Below are 18,222 nucleotides of genomic sequence, written 5' to 3' on the forward strand. Positions count from 1 at the left end.
ACGGCTACATTCAGCATCTTTCATGTATGTCCAACCTCAGGCCAAGGGCAAGAAATGTCCACTGTGCTTTAAAAGGTCTAGGAGTAGAAAAATCAAACCCGAGTCTTTTCTAATTCCACACGGCCGTTTTGCCACGAGATGATTAACAATGTCTGTGGGGTCTGGTTTATTATATTTGAACTGAGCTAGTACCAGGCAGCAGATAAAACCGTGGTCTTGGACTTTCTCCAGGACCTACCTGTGGCCTATTTCGAGACATTGCCTAGCTTCGAACGCAGCTGCCTTTGCTCTCCCTGATGCCTGCTTCGACAGGGATCCCGCCAGACCTCCACAGACGAAGCTTTGTTAACTCATCCCCTATTGCTGATCAGACCCACGGCTCCACCATTCAAAAAGCAGAAGGCATAAAGGTGAATACAGACATGAGAAAGGAGTTTACATCTGGTCCTGTAGCCTCTCCATGTACTCTCTGAAGCCCTGGGACGCCCCCAGCCCCATGTCCGGGCAGACCCACTGGATGCCGTCATCACGGTCAAACGGGATGGAGTTGGTGTACGGACCGCCGTCCTCCGGGAGGATGGTGGTGTAGGCCGTAAACTTGACCCTCTTCCTCTTTGGGCCGGACGAACTCAGAGGTTCGTTTTTCACGTCTTTCTCATAGACAAAGTCAGAAGGTCTGAGCAGCTGACTAGGGAAAGTCTTCTGGGAACCGCCATTCAGAAGGAAGTTCCTCTCCTCGCACTGCAGCCCCCTGTCGATCATGGTCGTGCACTCCTCCGACGGGAGGGTCACGTCCACCGGATTCTCCAAAAGCTCCACGTCGTTCCCCAGCCAGACCCAGTCGTGGGAATGTGGGATGTCGCCTTGCTCACTCACGGTGAATCTTTTGTGTCTGTATTTCCAAGCAAACGTCACACAGTTAATTAAGAAGACCAAGATGGCCAGGCAGAAGACACAGAGCAGGGCGTACATACCGATCTCCAAGTCGGTTAAGCCCCTGGAGGTCACCGTAAGGTCACTAGGATTATGGGGTTCCGGTAACTTCCCTTGAGTGGGGAAGCTTGTAGAGGCGTCTGGACCACCACTCTTGAGCAACTTCTTATCCTTTCCTTCCATGGGAGGCTGCGGGGTTGTGCTTTTGTTGGTACCTTCCTCGTGGCCGGCAGAGGCGCCATGTTGGAACCACTGCTGCACTGCTCTCTCCTGGCTTCCTTCGTGCTCTATGCTGTTCCTCAGGTGGTCTTTATATTCCCGATTGACGCCCTCCACGTCGTTGGTGCCTCCTTGGTGCTCATCAGTCTTTGCTTCAAATTTGACCTTGATGTTCCCTTTACCCACAGCAAGAATGCTCTTCCTCTTGGTCTTCTGACAGGGCTCACTGATCATCATTTCCAGTTTAATCAAGGGCCCTTGCCCTTCCCCCTCTGCAACGACAACCGGCCATTTGGACTGAAGGTTTGCCTGGACAGACACCACCATTTCATCCAATGATGAGACAGTCACTGAAAAATCCTTGGGATCGTAAATGTCTAAAGGTGTCACCGAACCGTCACTGAACAGAATCCAAGAACTGACTATTGCTTCCTAAGAAAAATGAAAGCAGAGCATCATGTTATAATCAGGTTCCTTCAAACCTGCAAATGTAGATGTGATTTCCTATGTAATATTATTTAAACATACAATCTGAGAAAAATTGATTTCTATGTTTTATCATCGTGAATAGCTCTCGACACTGCCTGGAACCGGCATCAGCCCTAAGCTCTAGCTATAGTTGATGTGAGAAACAAATAATATGCTTTAACAAGTGCATTAAAGTGTATATTAATTTATTGCATGCCAGACAACAGAATTTGACTTTGACCTTTCTAAAAACATTTTGAAAGATCAGGCAATTTATCTGAATCATATTCAGGTGCAACTAATCAGGCGCCTGCTCAAGAGAATATCCCTTTGAACATTCTTTATTAGGAAGCCAATGCTGATGAAGCAAAACATGCACTGGCTGGAAGCGCTTAAGGAAGGATGCATCACGAGACCAGCTGGCTTGAAAGGCACAGTGCCCTGGTATCTTTATCAATACACGTCAAAGTTTAAAGATGGGGGAGAGTTTGAGAGTTGGCAATAATTGTCAACAGTGGTGATTGGGTGCCTATTAGCCATGCTTGTTCAAGTAGCTGAAATGGAATTTCTGAGTACAGTAAGTCCCCTACATACGAAACTTCAAGTGGTGAACTTTCAAAGATGCGAACGTGCGTTAACACATCCAATCACGTAAACTAGTTCGCGTGTCTGGCGTACATTGTCACGTGCCGGCATCCTCTACAAGTGGTTGTGCTTTTGTGTCCTTGACTGTACAGGACGGTACAGAGTACAGTAGTACTCTACCATCTCCCTCTCACTCTCCTCCTCCAGTCAGTAACTCTTCTTGCCTCTTCACTCGATGCCAGCCCCTGGATGCCAGCTGTTGCACTGTACTACTGTACTTTTCAAGGTCCTGTACTGTAAGATTAAAAATGTCTTATTTGGGGCCTCCCTGGTGGCGCAGTGGTTGAGAGTCCGCCTGCCGATGCAGGGGACATGGGTTCGTGGCCCAGTCCGGGAAGATCCCACATGCCGCGGAGCGGCTGGGCCCGTGAGCCATGGCCGCTGAGCCTGCGCATCCGGAGCCTGTGCTCCACAACAGTGAGAGGCCCACGTACCAAAGGAAAAAAAAAAAAAAGAGGCTTATTTTTTGTGTTTGTTTTTTATGTATTATTTGTGTGAAAAGTATTATAACCCTATTACGGTACAGTACTATATGGCTGATTGTGTTAGTTGGGTACCTAGGCTAACTTTGTTGGACTTACGAACGCACTCTTGGAACGGAACTCGTTCATATGTAGGGGACTTACTTACTGTATCAAAAGGCACCTGCTTTGGCAAAAGGGAAAACATGTGAGCCTTTGGTCACGGTCTAGCAGCGGACTGTGCCTAAAACAGATAAGGCTGCTCTAAAGCAAGTGGCCTATGGGCATGTGGTTGGTGGATCAGAAGCACATACGAGGAAAATGTATCTAAGCCACTGAGTACTTTTCTCAGGGACAGGACAGACTGGATAAACAGGAAGAAGCTTCAAGAATCACCAGTCCCAGCTATGAGTGCTCCCTCTACGGATCTCTTTTGCAGGATGGGACAGAGAGAGACGCAGTCTCAACTGGCCAGGGACAAAAGGAGTCTGGAATCTTACTTGCTGTGGGGCTTGAAGAACATCCCGGGCAGCTGCTGTTGAAATGACGGCTCTTCTGTCCAACCTGTGGGACTGAAGGGAAAGAGACAAGCCGGCCACCAGCTGCACGCCCAGGTCCACGATGGTGACACGGTCATCCAGGACGGTCACCGTCTTCTCAGCCAGGATGGAGTCAGAGAGAGGCGACAGGACCTGCAGGGTCAGCGAGATGCCTCAGGCTCTGCCCCTCACACCATTCAAAGCTCCTGAACTGGTGTTTCCACCACTGTGTTCTCCCAGTTTTCCCGACGTGAGTGCACGTATGGAAATTGTGTGTGTGAGTGTTATGCCCCTGTTCAATTACGCTCTCAAGTGAAGGAGTTTTACAAATAGCATCTTGGTCCATTTTCTTTACTGTGATTCACATCATGATAACAGCACTGTATTTTCAAAAAAAAAAAAAGCATGATTTAATTTAAAGGCAATCACTAAAAATTGCCCACCTGGGTACCAAGCACCAAAGAGTAACATCTTTCCAACAACTAATATTTAGGTGTGAAAATGACAGAAGTGTGGTAATACTTTAAGGGATTGGTGCTCGGCCATCTCTCTCTGCTCTTATTCCTTTCAGTGGGCAGTTAGATGTCCACTATGGGCCATTAATCACCATTGCGTGGGCTGCTGCATCATCATTGGATAAACCACGTAAGCAAAGTGGGAAAGAGAATCTTATTCTCCTTCTAAGAAACCACTCCTAATGCACCATCTAGCTTGCAAGCGGGGGTGACTAACAAACGGAGAGGAATATCTAGGGGGCAGAATTTCTAGACCTGTCCTGCCAAAGAGGTCCTGCTTAATCTCTCAAACCTGTGAATTTGATGAGAAATCACCCGTCCGACTGTGTCATAGGCTATAGCACAGTTGGCCTTAGAATAGAGAGGTTATGCTGGGTTAGCCGGGTGGGTCCCATGTAATCACACGGGCAGAGTGCTTTCCCTGGCTGGTGGAAGAAGGAAAAGTCAGAGAGATTCAAAGAGTGAGAATCTGGTGATGGAGAGGCCCCATGAGAAGGAAGGCAGGTGGCCTCTAGGAGCAGAGAATGACCCCTGGCTGACAGTCCACAAGGAGACAGAGTCCTCAACCCCACACTGCGAGGAACTGCATTCTGCCAGCAACCTGAGCTGGGAAGCAAATCCTTCTCCGAAGCCCGCACATAAGCCCAGCCTGGCCCACACCTTGATCACAGCCTTGTGGTAAACTTGGCTTGGTACTCCAGGCTCGCCTGGACTCCCAAGCTTCAGAACTCTGAGTTGATAAATTAGTGGTGCTTTAAGTTGGGAGACTGGCGGTGATTTGTTACATAGAAATAGAAGAGTAATAAAAATATAAGGTTGAGTACAGCTTTGTCAAAAATTAACTTTGGCAAAACCTAAAATCTGACTTAATTAGCTCTGAGCAGTAACATTTTAAGTTGTTATTAAAAAAAACTATGCTGCACTCTTTCTGCAGAATTATCCTGTCAACGTTGGCTAGAAAATAGTTTTACTATTATTATAATAAAATGGAGAGTGCTTTTTATTAATTTTAGTGCAATACATTTTATTTTTTAATTTTTTGTCCACTGTTAAGGTAAAACATAGCTAAATGTTTAATCCTCAAGTTTAGGAAAATAAAACTAGCTTTCACAGGTTCTACTGTCTTCTATCAGTGATACATGAAAAGTAAACTATCATATTGGGGGAAAGATTACTTAGACTGTGTGTTTAATTCAGCTTTGGTCACAGAAATGAGATTTTTTTTCTCAACTCTCTCTAAAATGCAAGATATAATTTGAGTCTGGACTGTTAGAACCGACGAACCCTCTGTTACTGCCCATGATTCTCTGACACAGGCGCACACCACCCTGCACGACAGCATCTACCTGGACCCTTATCAATACAGACCGGGGTTGTGGGAGGCGGCGAGGGGTGGGTGCCCGTACCTGCACGGTGGTGATGCCCGGCTCCCGGCCCACCAGGGTCCTGCCGTCCTGTAACTGAGCGATTCTTGGCTCTTCCACCTTCATGAAATCCATCACGAGGTCAGTGACGTCAAACTGCCAGTCGGGGCCCAGCATGTAGCTCAGCTGACCCGAGTCGCGCGACTCGGCCACGAACTGGGTGAGGACGCGCACGAGGGCATGCTGGTGCTGCAGGGAGCACCCTCTCCCCTTCTTCTCCTCGTCCTCCTCGTCTTCGCTGTCTCTGGCAGGCCTGGGACACACACACGGCAGAGCAAACGTCATCGCTGTGGGGAGGTGTCTCGCGCCCTCCCTTGTCCTGATTCCCCGTGACTCTGCCCTGCTTGGTGTGAGCCGCTCACCATCGGGTCACCCGTTTATTCCCCGGGCACTGTGTGGTGGTCACCGAGCGCCACGTGTACTGCCACGTGCTCCGAGCACAGAAGCCCAGCTCGGCCCCTGTGCACCCGCCCAGCACCAGCGGGGACCAGCCCCACATGGGCAGAGGCCGCATCTCTGTCCTGTGTTCTGGAAGCCTGCAACTTCATCACGATCCCCCGTGCGGGGATGAAGTGGGGCTAGAGGAGGGGATGGGAGGTCTGGGGTCAGAAGAGCCGCGTGGAGGCTGCATCCACCTCCCTTTACTGGCCTTGAGCCATCAGTCACGTCCACATGGGCACCTCACCTTGGGAGTGGAGATGACAAGGACCCCCCTTACAGCCCTACAGGTGTGCTTGAGGAGATGTAGGCCAGGTGTGACGACACCTGAGGGCGGCCCTCATGAACCATCACCTGGGGACAGTGCCCACATCCAGCCCCTTCCCTGGATCAGGCCCTTCCGTCTCTACAGAAGCGGCTTCCTCTGAGCTCCCAGCCCTAAAGGTGATCAGGGTAAAGCCTCCTACCTCCCATCCGCCCTGATCTGAGTGGCCGCCGACCCGCAGAGCTGTTGAAACTACTGAACCATGTCTGGCACCTGCGTCCTGGCTTCTCCTCCTTCCTCCTGTCCCCCTACTCACCTGCCCACAGCCGCCCTGAGAAACCCTGTCTGGCTCGGCCATTCTAGAACCTTCTCCTCCAGACACACCTGTCCCGTGTCCTTTATGAAAGGACCTGGTTTGATGGCTGCTGACTGGTCTGTGGCCCTCAGTGGATGGGTCTTGGGTCAGGGGAGAAAGGGGCAGAGACTTATATGTGCTGGGTTAGACCTAGCATGTGCCGGGTCCTGCCCTGAGTGCTCCTGTAAAGAGCTGATGCAAATGGGCCATGTGCTACCTGCCAGCCACACACAAGTGACCCATGTCATCTACACAGGCCTCGAGGAACAGGGTGTTCTAGGCGCTGATCTCGCTGCTGAGGAAACCCAGGCACAGAGAGAAGGGGCAACTGGGTCACAGCCACACAACCAGTCACCTCAACGCGGAGTCCAAGCCTGGCCGCTGTCCCTCTACTGGTGTCCTCTCCCTTTTTCTAAAAATTAAAAAATATTATTTTGGCTGCACCGCACAGCTTGTGGGACCTCAGTTCCCCAACCAGGGATCGAACCTGGGCCCTCGGCAGTGAAAGCGTGGAGCCCTAACCACTGGACCACCAGAGAAGTCCCTTTCTCTCCCCCCCCTTTTTTTTTTTTTTTGCGGTATGCGGGCCTCTCACTGCTGTGGCCTCTCCCGTTGTGGAGCACAGGCTCCGGACGCACAGGCTCAGCGGCCATGGCTCACGGGCCCAGCTGCTCTGCGGCATGTAGGATCTTCCCGGACCGGGGCACGAACCCGTGTCCCCTGCATCGGCCGGCGGACTCTCAACCACTGCGCCACCAGGGAAGCCTTCTCCCTTTTTATAACGGACTTCATTTCTCTTCACCACAGCCCTGAAGCATGCTCCCGTTTCTACGTGAAGTAACCAAGGCTCAGAGCAGTTAATATGAGGCCCACAGAGCTCGTTATCAGCAGTTTGGGATGAGCACCGTGTCACTTCTGAAACCCACTTTCTTAACGATATGTCACTCCACCTCCCTGAAAGGTTAACCCTCAAGGTTAGAAAAGTAAAACTAGCTTTCACAGGTTCTACCATCTTCTATTAGTGATGTATATAAAGTAAATTACCATACTGGGGGCAGATTGCTTAGACCGAGTTTAATTCAGACTGGACTGGTAAAAGAAATGAGATTATTTTGTTTTCTCAACACTCTCTAAAATGGAAAAATTAATTTGAGTTTAGATTATTAGATTATTAGTTACAGGAAAAAAATTTCACCAGCACCTAGCAATCTGAGTTTCCCAAAGTGAGGGGTAAGTATCCTTGCTTTTAAGTGAGATGATTCCAGGTGGCACTAAAAACACTGGCTGACACACAGAAAGGTTGTTTCCGTTTTATTTTTCAATCCTCCTGATTATATCACAGGGAACGTCTCTGTTTGGTGCCAGGCGATCTTTAAGGGCTCTCTGATACCTGCTAGTCTCTCCCAGCTCATAAAGACAAATTCAGACAAACAACTGTATCTACTCAGAATTTAATAACAATATTTTATTTTCTTTGCATTAATTTTTACTAGTTGGCTCTTTTTGATAGTGATGTGGAGTTTCTCTTAAATAAATAGATAAAACTGAAAAAAGAACAGTAGTAAGTATATTCTAGGTGGTACTCAAAAGTTGCAGTCTCATAAAAGTGGTGAGTGAATAAATGAAGTTTTAGAAATACCATATTAATAAAACGATTGCATTCTGTTGTGTTAAAAAAAACTTTAAATTTTGAGGTCACTTCAAGTTCATTGAAAGTTTAAAAGATCCTACAGGGAGGCCCTGTACACTCTTTAGCCAGCCCCCCAGATTTAACATCTTGCATACCTGTGGTACAATACCCAGACCAGCAAATTGACATTGGTACAAACCACAGAGTTTATTCAGATTTCGACAGGTTAATGAATACCCATTTGTGTATGTGTATATGTTGTTCAATGTGATTTTTATCACATGCAGATTCATGTAACCATCACCATAACTGAGATACGGAACTGGTCCGTCACCACAGGGGTGTCCTGTGTACTGCCTTATACCTCCACACCATCTCTAACTCATGGCAACCACTAATCTGCTTTCTCTTCCCTATATCATCATAAATGGTGCCACAGTGCAGGTAACCTTTTGAAGCACTAGTAAGGATGTGGATGTGTGTGTAACTGGATGACTTAACACACTGCTGGTGGGAATGAAAAATGCAGCAGCCTCTCTGGAAAACAGTTTGGCAGCTTCCTTTAAAACTAAATATGCCCTTGGGCTTCCCTGGTGGCGCAGTGGTTGAGAGTCCGCCTGCTGATGCAGGGGACACGGGTTCGTGCCCCGGTCCGGGAAGATCCCACATGCCACAGAGCGGCTGGGCCCGTGAGCCATGGCCCCTGAGCCTGCGCATCCAGAGCCTGTGCTCCGCAACGGGAGAGGCCACAACAGTGCGAGGCCCGCGTACCACCAAAAAACCCACAAAAAACAAAAAACTAAATATGCCCTTAACATACAACCCAACAATTCCCCTCTCGGGCATCTTCCCCAGAAAAATGAAAATCTACATTCATACAAAAGCTTGTATGTCAAGCTTTTGTCATAGCATCTCTATCCAAAATAGCCCCACACTGGAAAAAACACGTGTCCTTCCGTGGATGCATGATTAAGCAAACTGTGATACTCCCTACCAGGGGATACACTCAGCAAAATAAATAAGTGAATTATGGAAACATGCAATGACTGGGGTGGATCTCAAGGGAATTATGCTGAATAGAAACATGTCCATTCTTAAAGGTTTCGTACTGTATGGTACCATTTACCAGCTAGAGAAAACTTTCTGCTTTCAAAGGGCTCAACTGATGGGTCAGGCCCACCTGGATAATCTCCATATTTTAAGATTAACGGATTTAGAATTTTAATTACATCTGTAAAACCCTTTCACAGCAGTCCCAGATTTGTGCTTGATTGAATAACCAGGAGATGGGACTCTTGAAGGGATGTTATCTTTAGAATTCTGTCTACCACAGGATGTATCCTTTCACGGAATTCTTGGGATAACTCTATTCAGTAACTCTATTGTCATCTCCAATTTATAGATGAAGAAACAGGAAGAGAGAGGTTAAGTGACTTGCCCAAGGTCACACAGCTGTATGTGAGAAAGCCAGGGTGAAACTCAGTGGCCTTATTCCAGAGCCCACAACTTAACCATTGTACTGTGCTCCCTAGAGGACGGTTGACATTTAAGTGGGAAACTGAGGTAAGGTAAGAAAGAAGAACAAGGAAGTAGGGAATAAAAAAAGAGCGATTCCCTTAAATGCCAGGCCTTGTGCTAGGTGCTTCTTATGCGTTGCATCATTTTACTGAATCCTAGCAACTCTTCTACGAGGTAGAGATGATTATTATCCCTATTATAATCGCCTCCTGTCAAAGCAAGTACCCAAGTCAGATCCATCTGAACTCCGATCCCACTATCACCCACTGTGGATGCAGCTTCCCTAGGGCCTGGGTCCCTGAGGACGTTGCCTCAGATCGGAGCCCCGGGAACCTCAGAACCACAGTCCTCCATGACCTTCATTCCCCCACCCCCTTGGTTCCTCACCTTCGGTTGGAAGCCACTGGGATCCTCCACCCTTTGATCTGGCTGAGCTCTGTATCCGAGATCTCGACCTGCAGGGGAAGTCTGGGCGCCCAGACGGTGACCTCTAACTGGGAGGTGAAGTGCTGGTGGGTGAAGTTCACGATCGTGTCCACTTTGCTCTTCATCTCTTTCCCATTCGCAAAAATCGAATCGCAGCCGTTGGAGACCTTGGGGGAGGGGATAGAATCTCCAGATGCATCAGCAGGAAAAAGCACGTGCAAAACCTGACAATGAAAGTTCATGAACTGCAACAGCTCTGATTTATGAGACCCAGGACAACCAGGAGAACATGACTTGAACAGAAGGTAATTTGTAGGCACTAATTAGGGACAACAGACTCCAGGAAAACCATTTTGTATGACGAACCACTGACAAGTAAAATCATAAACATAATTTAATGCAGTTACATAACCTTTGTTGCCTTTCGTGAGTGTTTTTTCCCCTTTACCTCACCTCCTTTATGTACTCAAACCATCGCTAATCAAACCCCACTTGCAACACATTTCACTCTTGCACCGTATCTGGAGATGCTTAAAAAGGTATATCTATATGTTACTAAAACAACACTTTGGTCAAGCCATAAAGGGGATTTTTTTCCCCTGAAAAACCAAGAGAGCTTTGCACTAGATTAAAATCCTTGCAGGAAAATACCCATGGAATGCACTAGAAATGCGGACATAATTATTTTTTGCCCCATCACACTGTAATTTTGCAGGATGGAGGTGAGGACGCGGCATTTTGTTACGGACTTCTGACTCAGCACATGGAGGCACCCTTTAGCGTGCATGCATTCGTGGGTTGGCTGTTAGACAACGTAAGCCCCCATTTCACTTCACATCTCCTGGATAAGCAAGGAAAACGTTGATGACTTTCTCTCCTGGACCATCAGGAGAATGAATGTCTTTTACGTATGTATCTGGGTGTTGGGGGGGAGGGAGCAAAGGTCACGTTATGTGCAGAGGACACAAAACCAACATTCAGTTCAGCACAGAACCACAAAACTGCCAGGGGTCCACAATCTAATTTTACAGATGAAGAACCTGAGGCCAGCAATGCGACGTCACTGGCTGGAGGTCACACACTACTTTTAAGGGTACCGTGTGGTGCTGGGCCGCTGTCAGGACTCCCCAGCTCACCTGGAAGGCCACCAGGCAGCCCGTTTTGCAAGCCACAAACGAAGACTCACTTTTGACCTCTTCTTCCTCACATGAATCAGTACCTGCAGCCCAGGCCTCCCTTCCAAGCCCCAGGTGCACACATCCAACTGCCCCCTCCATGTGAACAGGTGAATGGCTCCGAGCCATGTCAGCAGTGCCGAGGTCGAAACTCAAAGAACAAACCTCCACGTTGTTCGGGACAAATTATCATCACCTCCCTCCTCCCCCCAAAAAAGGGCGCGAATGTGAATTTTCTCCCACGAGAAGGAAAAGATGAGCCTGATTCACTGTAGAGTGCAGTCAGAGACTGAGGAGAAAATAACTTAACGAGATGCTTAAACCCCTTCCTGCATCAGCCTTGCAGACACAGGTACCTGTCATTGCCACTTCACAATGGCACCAACGTCTTTAGGAATCTTTAAGCATAATTAACCAAGGCCACTAATGGGAAGATGGGCAGAAATCACAGTGACACTGACCTGATAACCCTGGGCCACAAAGCAATAGGCAGCATTGCTGGAGGGAAACTGCATCAGGCTGAGTTCATCTGGGGAGCCGCTTCCCCATCCTGTCAGAACTTAGCCTTCCACAGCCCCTTGCCCTCCAGGCTCTACTACCCTGAGCAGCAAATCTGCCCTCAGATGGCAGTGGAAATTGGCAGCTAATGTGTTTCTCCCCCTGAAATTCCAGTGGGAGTTGAAAAAAGACAATTCAATCACTTTTCGAAGCTTAAAAGAATCTACTTCACCCATCCCCTCCCTTTGTCTGCTTTACTTTTTAAAAGGGAGAAGAAAAACCATGAGACAAGCAAATCAGCTGTCTTTTAGGGCATGTTTGAGGGATGTAAATCTGCATTATTGTGCCCAGGATTGTAAAGAGAGCAATCAGGACAAAATTTTCTATTAGAGCAGAAAATGGAATGGAGCGCCAAGTTCTTATTTTAAATTCCTGCGATGGGGACCCAATGCTGAGCCCGAATGCCCTTCCTTAAGTACTCAGAAAGGGGTGGAAGACCCATTCTAGAGAAACCCCTGCCTTCCCTCCAGAGCACTGCCCCGGGAGACATTCGGTAAGACCCCTAAAGATCCCTGCACTCAGTGGCTACACGCAGACCTATCTCAAGAGAACAAGGTTCCTTACTGACCAGAACTCTACAGTGGGTGCAGTAGCGGGTTCTGCCCTCAGCTTCTCCTGGCTCAGGTGGGCATCACCTATTTCTAGAACTTTCCCCGTCCTACATTCTACAGTACAGACCTCAACTGTCCTGAATTTTCAGGATTATGATCTATATGAGATGTATGTATGCATGCATGTGTGTATTTCCTCTAGAAGGAATGGTTTAGTATTTGCTAATTCAGTGTTTGCAGTGACTTTATAAGACATAACTACTGCAAATAATGAGAATCAATTGCAGTAGGTATCTCTTATAGGTATAGGACCTCACTGCCTGCAATGCTCTTCTTGCCCTCTCAAAGCCTTAGTCTCCACAAATAACTCTGTGGGGCGGGCATCACGGTCCTCATTTTACCTGGACTGAATCCAGGGTAGCGAAAGGGAACATCACTTCCCAGGGCTTTACCTGTGTGTGTAATGATGCCAGCCAGCCCCCAGGGCTGCGAACGCCTGGCCCAGTGCTCCTTCCCCTGCCTGTTCACGCCAGTCCCCTCCAGAGACCTCCCACGGTACACGGGACAAAGTCCAAACTCCTGATCACAGGTTACAAGACCTAAGGAGCTGGTATTACCTCCTTCTCCAGGCTCCCTTGGCACTTCCCTCCCTGCCCCCCTGCACAGACTCCCCACCAGTCCCCCATGGGTCTTCTCTCGCTTGGCGCTCCTGAGCTTATCCCCCTCCGAAGGCCTTACCACGATCTTCCTGTGACTGAGGCCTGCTTGTCGTTCAGGTCTGAGGCAGATAGAACTGGTTGTCTACGGGCCACTCAATCACACACCAGCACCGCTGCCCCATAACATACACACACGCACATCTTCCTCTTTTCTGTCCAGCCATGCTCCTTGCCAGTGACTGGCTTAGGGAAAGGCATGCGACACAATTCTGGCCAAGGAGGCGTGAGGAGTCTGCTGGGGATTCTGGGAAGGGCTTCCTGGCTCCGAGATGCCCAGAAAGTGGTCCCTCCTTCTCCCACTGGATGCTGCCACATGGGAGGTGACAATAGGGGCTACAATGGTGACCTCAGAGCCTTGGAGGGCTGGCCAAGGAGCAGGCTGACATGGCGAGCATGGAAGGAGAGAAAGACGGAAGGAACCACATCCTCAGTGACCACCTGGATGGACCACCGGACCAGCCCACTTGGTACCACGTGACTTTTCAACTTCTTATCATGTGTTTTTCTTTCTGTTGTTGTCAAAGCCAGTTTGGTCCATGGTATTTTGTTACTTGCCACCAAAAGTGGTATAAATTATGTAAGAACTCAGCTCAAATGTCACTCCTCAGAAGGGATTGCTTGAGTCATTTCTAATGTAAAGTTGCACGCCCCTCACCTGGTCACTCTACTACTCTCCTCTATCTAATTTACTGTGTGTGCTACTATGTAAACTATATTTACACTATTTCTGTGTTACTGACAGTATATTATACTATTCATATTGCTTAAGTCATATGGCTTACACTATGCTAGTTACACTGGATTGCTCTATCCGTGTTGTATTTTATGATTTACTTTTCAATATTTATCACTCTCTGCATGCTCCTGGTTGGTTACTTGTTTCCTATCTCTGTTCTCCACCTGGAAATGATCTGCTTGAGACCACGGACCTGTCTCCTCTTACCTCCTGCGTCTCCACTTCTAGTGCAGGGATGACCCACATAAAGTGTTCAGTACATAGGTGTTCAGTGTGAATATGTCACTGGTTTCCTCTGGGTCCCATTCATTCTTGTGCCCCAGGAGTAGCCTGTGTCTGGGTTAGAAGTGGGAGAAGGTGGCTCAGGCAGTGTTATGTTCTGGATATCATGAGAGGAGATAGACTGGTAGAAGAAACCTAGTCTAAATCCTAAGGAAGTTTGAGGTCAATGAGCTGAGAAATTTGGATTCCCTGTGGCGAATTCAGCCTTCTGGCTAGGAATTGAGAGACCTGACCTGTGTCGTGTCACACAGTGAGGGCACGTGTGTTTTTGGAAGAGATAGGTAGACACTGCGAGGTAAAGATTAGAGTCAGGTTCCCACCACTCATCCAGAAGATACCTTCAGGGCTCTCTGAGCCCCCAGGGGAAGCTGGAACAGCAAATGCCGTGAATCCTAATATAAGAAGGGCTGAGGACAGGAACGTGGAGATTGAAAATGACGGTTCATGCCATGTTAATCTGTGAGCATGTGCCAGATGGCTTGTCAATGTCATTTTAGGAAGGCTGCCTTTAGAGGTTCATTGTTTTACTGTCAAATTACACTTTCAGTTACAGTACTTTAGAGTAATAGAGGCAAACAGTGGTCTCCCGATGTAAATATGTTTCCTTTGGGGATCTTGTGAGATTCAGCATTCACTTCATTTTCTATTTAGGAAAGAAGCAAGAATTGAGTCTGTGTATCAGTGCCCCCCACCGAGTCTGCCAGACGGCTGATGCATCTGTGTCTGCACCGTAGGAGCTGCCCCTGCTGTACAAGGCTTCCCTCTTAACCCCTCCTCCATCTTGAGAAATGTGTTAGAAAGAAAAAAGCTACATCATCATGGCAATGGAAGCAGTCTACCTCCTTGACAACTTGGTAAGAGCAGTTAAGAAGGGTAAATGGTGTTTGTTTAAGCTGAATAAAGTGAAGGGTGCCTTCTGCAATGTTCGTAATGAAAATAAAAATGAAACAATGCCTAGTTCAATAAATAGCAGTGCATACAAATTAAATACTATGAATCCTAGAATAAATTTAAATAAAATTTAAGAAAAAGGAAAAATAATCATGATATAATATTTAGTGAAAAAATGATGTAGTTAAAATTATATGGACACACTTATATAAGTGACTCACTTTGCTGTACACCTGAAACTAACACAACATCTTAAATCAACTATACTTCAATAAAATTAAAATTTTTTAGAATTATATGGAGGCGTTAATACTAATTTTATAAATATATGTTATGTGTGTTTGTGTATTAATGAAGAATAAAAAGATTTGAGTAATGGGGGGGAAGCTATATAATCAAAGAGTATGTTTCTCACAAATTCACAATAAATGCTGAATTACATATTAAAATAGGCAAAAAGAAACTATGTAAAGAAAAAACACCTTTCAATTCAATTACCAAATCAAACATTTTGTATTTATTACCAAGTTTAGCAAGTATATTTTGTCTGAGGAGCAGTGGGTACTCAAAAAATATTCATTTTAAGAAACAAAACTGAGCTATTTGTAATGAGGTGGATAGACCTAGAGTCTGTCATACAGAGTGAAGTAAGTCAGAAAGAGAAAGACAAATACCGTATGCTAAAACATATATATGGAATTTAAGAAAAAAAATATCATGAAGAACCTAGGGGTAAAACAGGAATAAAGACACAGATCTACTTGAGAATGGACTTGAGGATATGGGGAGGGGGAAGGGTAAGCTGTGACAAAGCGAGAGAGAGGCATGGACATATATACACTACCAAACGTAAGGTAGATAGCTAGTGGGAAGCAGCCGCATAGCACAGGGAGATCAGCTCCGTGCTTTGTGACCACCTAAGGGGGTGGGATAGGGAGGGTGGGAGGGAGGGAGACGCAAGAGGGAAGGGATATGGGAACATATGTATACGTATAACTGATTCACTTTGTTATAAAGCAGGAACTAATACACAATTGTGAAGCAATTATACTCCAATAAAGTTGTTTAAAAAAAAAGTAACAGTAAAAAAAAAATTCATTTTACCTTGAGCTTTTATATCCCCAAGAAGTACAAAGAGCAAAAATAATAGCTATCGGGCTTCCCTGGTGGCGCAGTGGTTGACAGTCCGCCTGCTGATGCAGGGGACGCGGGTTCATGTCCCGGTCCAGGAAGATCCCACATGCCACGGAGCGGCTGGGCCCGTGAGCCATGGCTGCTGAGCCTGTGCGTCCGGAGCCTGTGCTCCGCAACGGGAGAGGCCACAACAGTGAGAGGCCCACGTACCGCAAAAAAAAAAAATAATTAAATAATAGCTATCATGTATTGAGTGCTTACTATGCATCATGCATTGTTTTTAAAGCTTTACATAGAATGATAGCCATTAAATCCTCCAAATATCCCATTCGTTAAGTGTTTTGTCCCTATATCATAGATGGGGAAAATGAGGTCCAGGAGAGACAGCTTGAGCAGAGATCACAGCTGTGAGGGGCCAAGGAGGGATCTGCACTCAGGTCCTCTGAGTCGGGGGGCAGGGGTTCCTCAAACTGTGTGTTAGCCCCTCCGTACAGCCCACAGAAGAAAGACCTGATTGGGAAAGGCAAGACCTAAATACACACGTTGGGATTTTTTAAATGAAACTCATCAAGGTGTAATTTCTGTTCAATGCACTGTATCCGTTTGGAGGGTACAATTGGATGAGATTGACGGTACACACACTGTGAAACCACTGTCATGCTCGGACACAGAACACTCCGATGCTCCTGAAGCATCCCTTGTGCCCCTTTTCGGCCCATTGCTCCCTCTGTCCTTGGCCCCAGGCCACCACTGATGTGTCAGTAAGCATGAGGTATCAATTAATTAGAGGCCAGCTTGATAGTTAGTACTCAAATCCAGGCAGAAGGAGCTGGAGGCAGCAACTCGATGCCTCAGCCTGAGGTCCAGTAACCTGGGTTCTTGTCCAAACTCTTCCCCTCATCATGCCTGAATAAGTCACCCCCCATCTCCGGGCTCAGATTCTGCATCTGTGAACCCATGGGTACCCGAAGTTTCCAGCTTGGACTCCCTCCCATCCTATCATTGGAGGATGGAGAGAGCCAGCTCAGAGTCCCAGTGTATTTTGACACAGCTTTTCTCTGCTGCAGATCCCTCAGCTGTAAAATAAGAATAAATCATTCATTCATTTAATAAATATTTATTTAATGTCAACTAAGACCCAGGAACTGTCCTAGGTGCTGGGGATAGAGTGATGAACAATACAGTCCCTGCCCTGATGGAACTGACTGTGGAATGGGGGAGACAGACAAACTCAACACACACCTAGATAGATAGTTAGATATAAATGTAACATCAGGTAGCGAGATGGGCTTCAAAGGAAAATCAAGCAAGGTAAGAAAACAGTGATAACGGTTTTAGTTAGAATGGGCAGGGAAGGTCTCCCTGGATAGATCACATTTGATTAGAGACCTGAATGAGTGAGGAAGTGAGTCATGAGCACATGCAGAAGATCAGGAAGTGCAAAGGCCCTGAGACAGGTATGTTCTTGCCGTATTCAAGGACCATAAAGGAGGGCAAGGGAGCACAAAAGTAGCCGGGGGGGCTGGATTGTACTCCACTGTGTAAGTATAATGAGAAGCTGTGGGGGTTGGGAGCAAGGAAGTAGCGTGATTGGAAGATATAACAGAATACCTCTAGCAGGGGTGGCAGAGGGGGAGCCCATGCAACAGAGACGTGAAAGAGGTTCCCATCAGGGTGGTATGATGGAGGGAATGAGAGGTGGTCAGGTTCAGGAGGCCTCTGAAGGCAGCCCTGGCAGGAGCTGCTGCTGGAGTGGCTGTCGGGTGTGAGAGCAGGAGAAGCCACAGATGACTGCTAGGTTTCTGGCCCGAGCAACCAGAAAAATGGCATTGCCATCCCTGTGATAAGGGAGGCCTGCAGGAAGGCAGATTTGGGGAAGAGAGAAAGAATCCGGAGTTCCATTTCAAAAATATTAAATGTGAAATGTTTATTAGACATCTGAATGAAGGTGTTAGGTAAGAAGTTGGAAGCACAAGTACAGAGCCCACGGAGAAGGGCTCAAGCTGAAGAAATAAATTTGGATTATGCCAGCATATGCAGTATTTAAAGCCAGGAGATTGAATAATATCCCACATTTCAGCCTTGAGCCTGCTAACACTTAGAGGTCATGAATATAAGGACCTGACAATATGGGGCCAATTTGTTAAAAAGGAAAAGCCAGGGGGACTTCCCTGGCGATCCAGTGGTTAAGACTCTGTGCTTCCACTGCAGGGAGCTTGGGTTCAATCCCTGCTTGGGTTCGATCCCTGCTCGTGGAACTAAGATCCCACATGCCGTGTGGCATGGCCAAAAACTTTTTTAAAACTAAAAAAAAAAAAAAAAAAAAAAGAAGGAAAGGCC

At 47.1% G+C, this 18,222-nt stretch overlaps 1 protein-coding gene across 1 annotated transcript in view; it reads right to left on the bottom strand.

Annotated features, from left to right (window-relative positions):
* Positions 1 to 250: 250 nt before the first annotated feature.
* The window catches only part of LOC132502799 (transmembrane protein 132B), a 374,167-nt gene continuing 356,195 nt past the window's right edge, over positions 251 to 18,222 (bottom strand). Inside the window, exons 6-9 of the mRNA XM_060118978.1 lie at positions 9,798 to 10,003; positions 5,187 to 5,457; positions 3,227 to 3,418; positions 251 to 1,584 (exon numbers count right to left, since the gene is read on the bottom strand). Coding sequence (XP_059974961.1) covers positions 436 to 1,584; positions 3,227 to 3,418; positions 5,187 to 5,457; positions 9,798 to 10,003 — 1,818 coding nt within the window. The 3' untranslated portion in view covers positions 251 to 435. The remainder of the gene's footprint in view (positions 1,585 to 3,226; positions 3,419 to 5,186; positions 5,458 to 9,797; positions 10,004 to 18,222) is intronic.

This window comes from Mesoplodon densirostris, chromosome 15 (assembly GCF_025265405.1).
Source record: "Mesoplodon densirostris isolate mMesDen1 chromosome 15, mMesDen1 primary haplotype, whole genome shotgun sequence".
In the NCBI taxonomy this organism is placed as follows: Eukaryota; Metazoa; Chordata; class Mammalia; order Artiodactyla; family Ziphiidae; genus Mesoplodon; species Mesoplodon densirostris.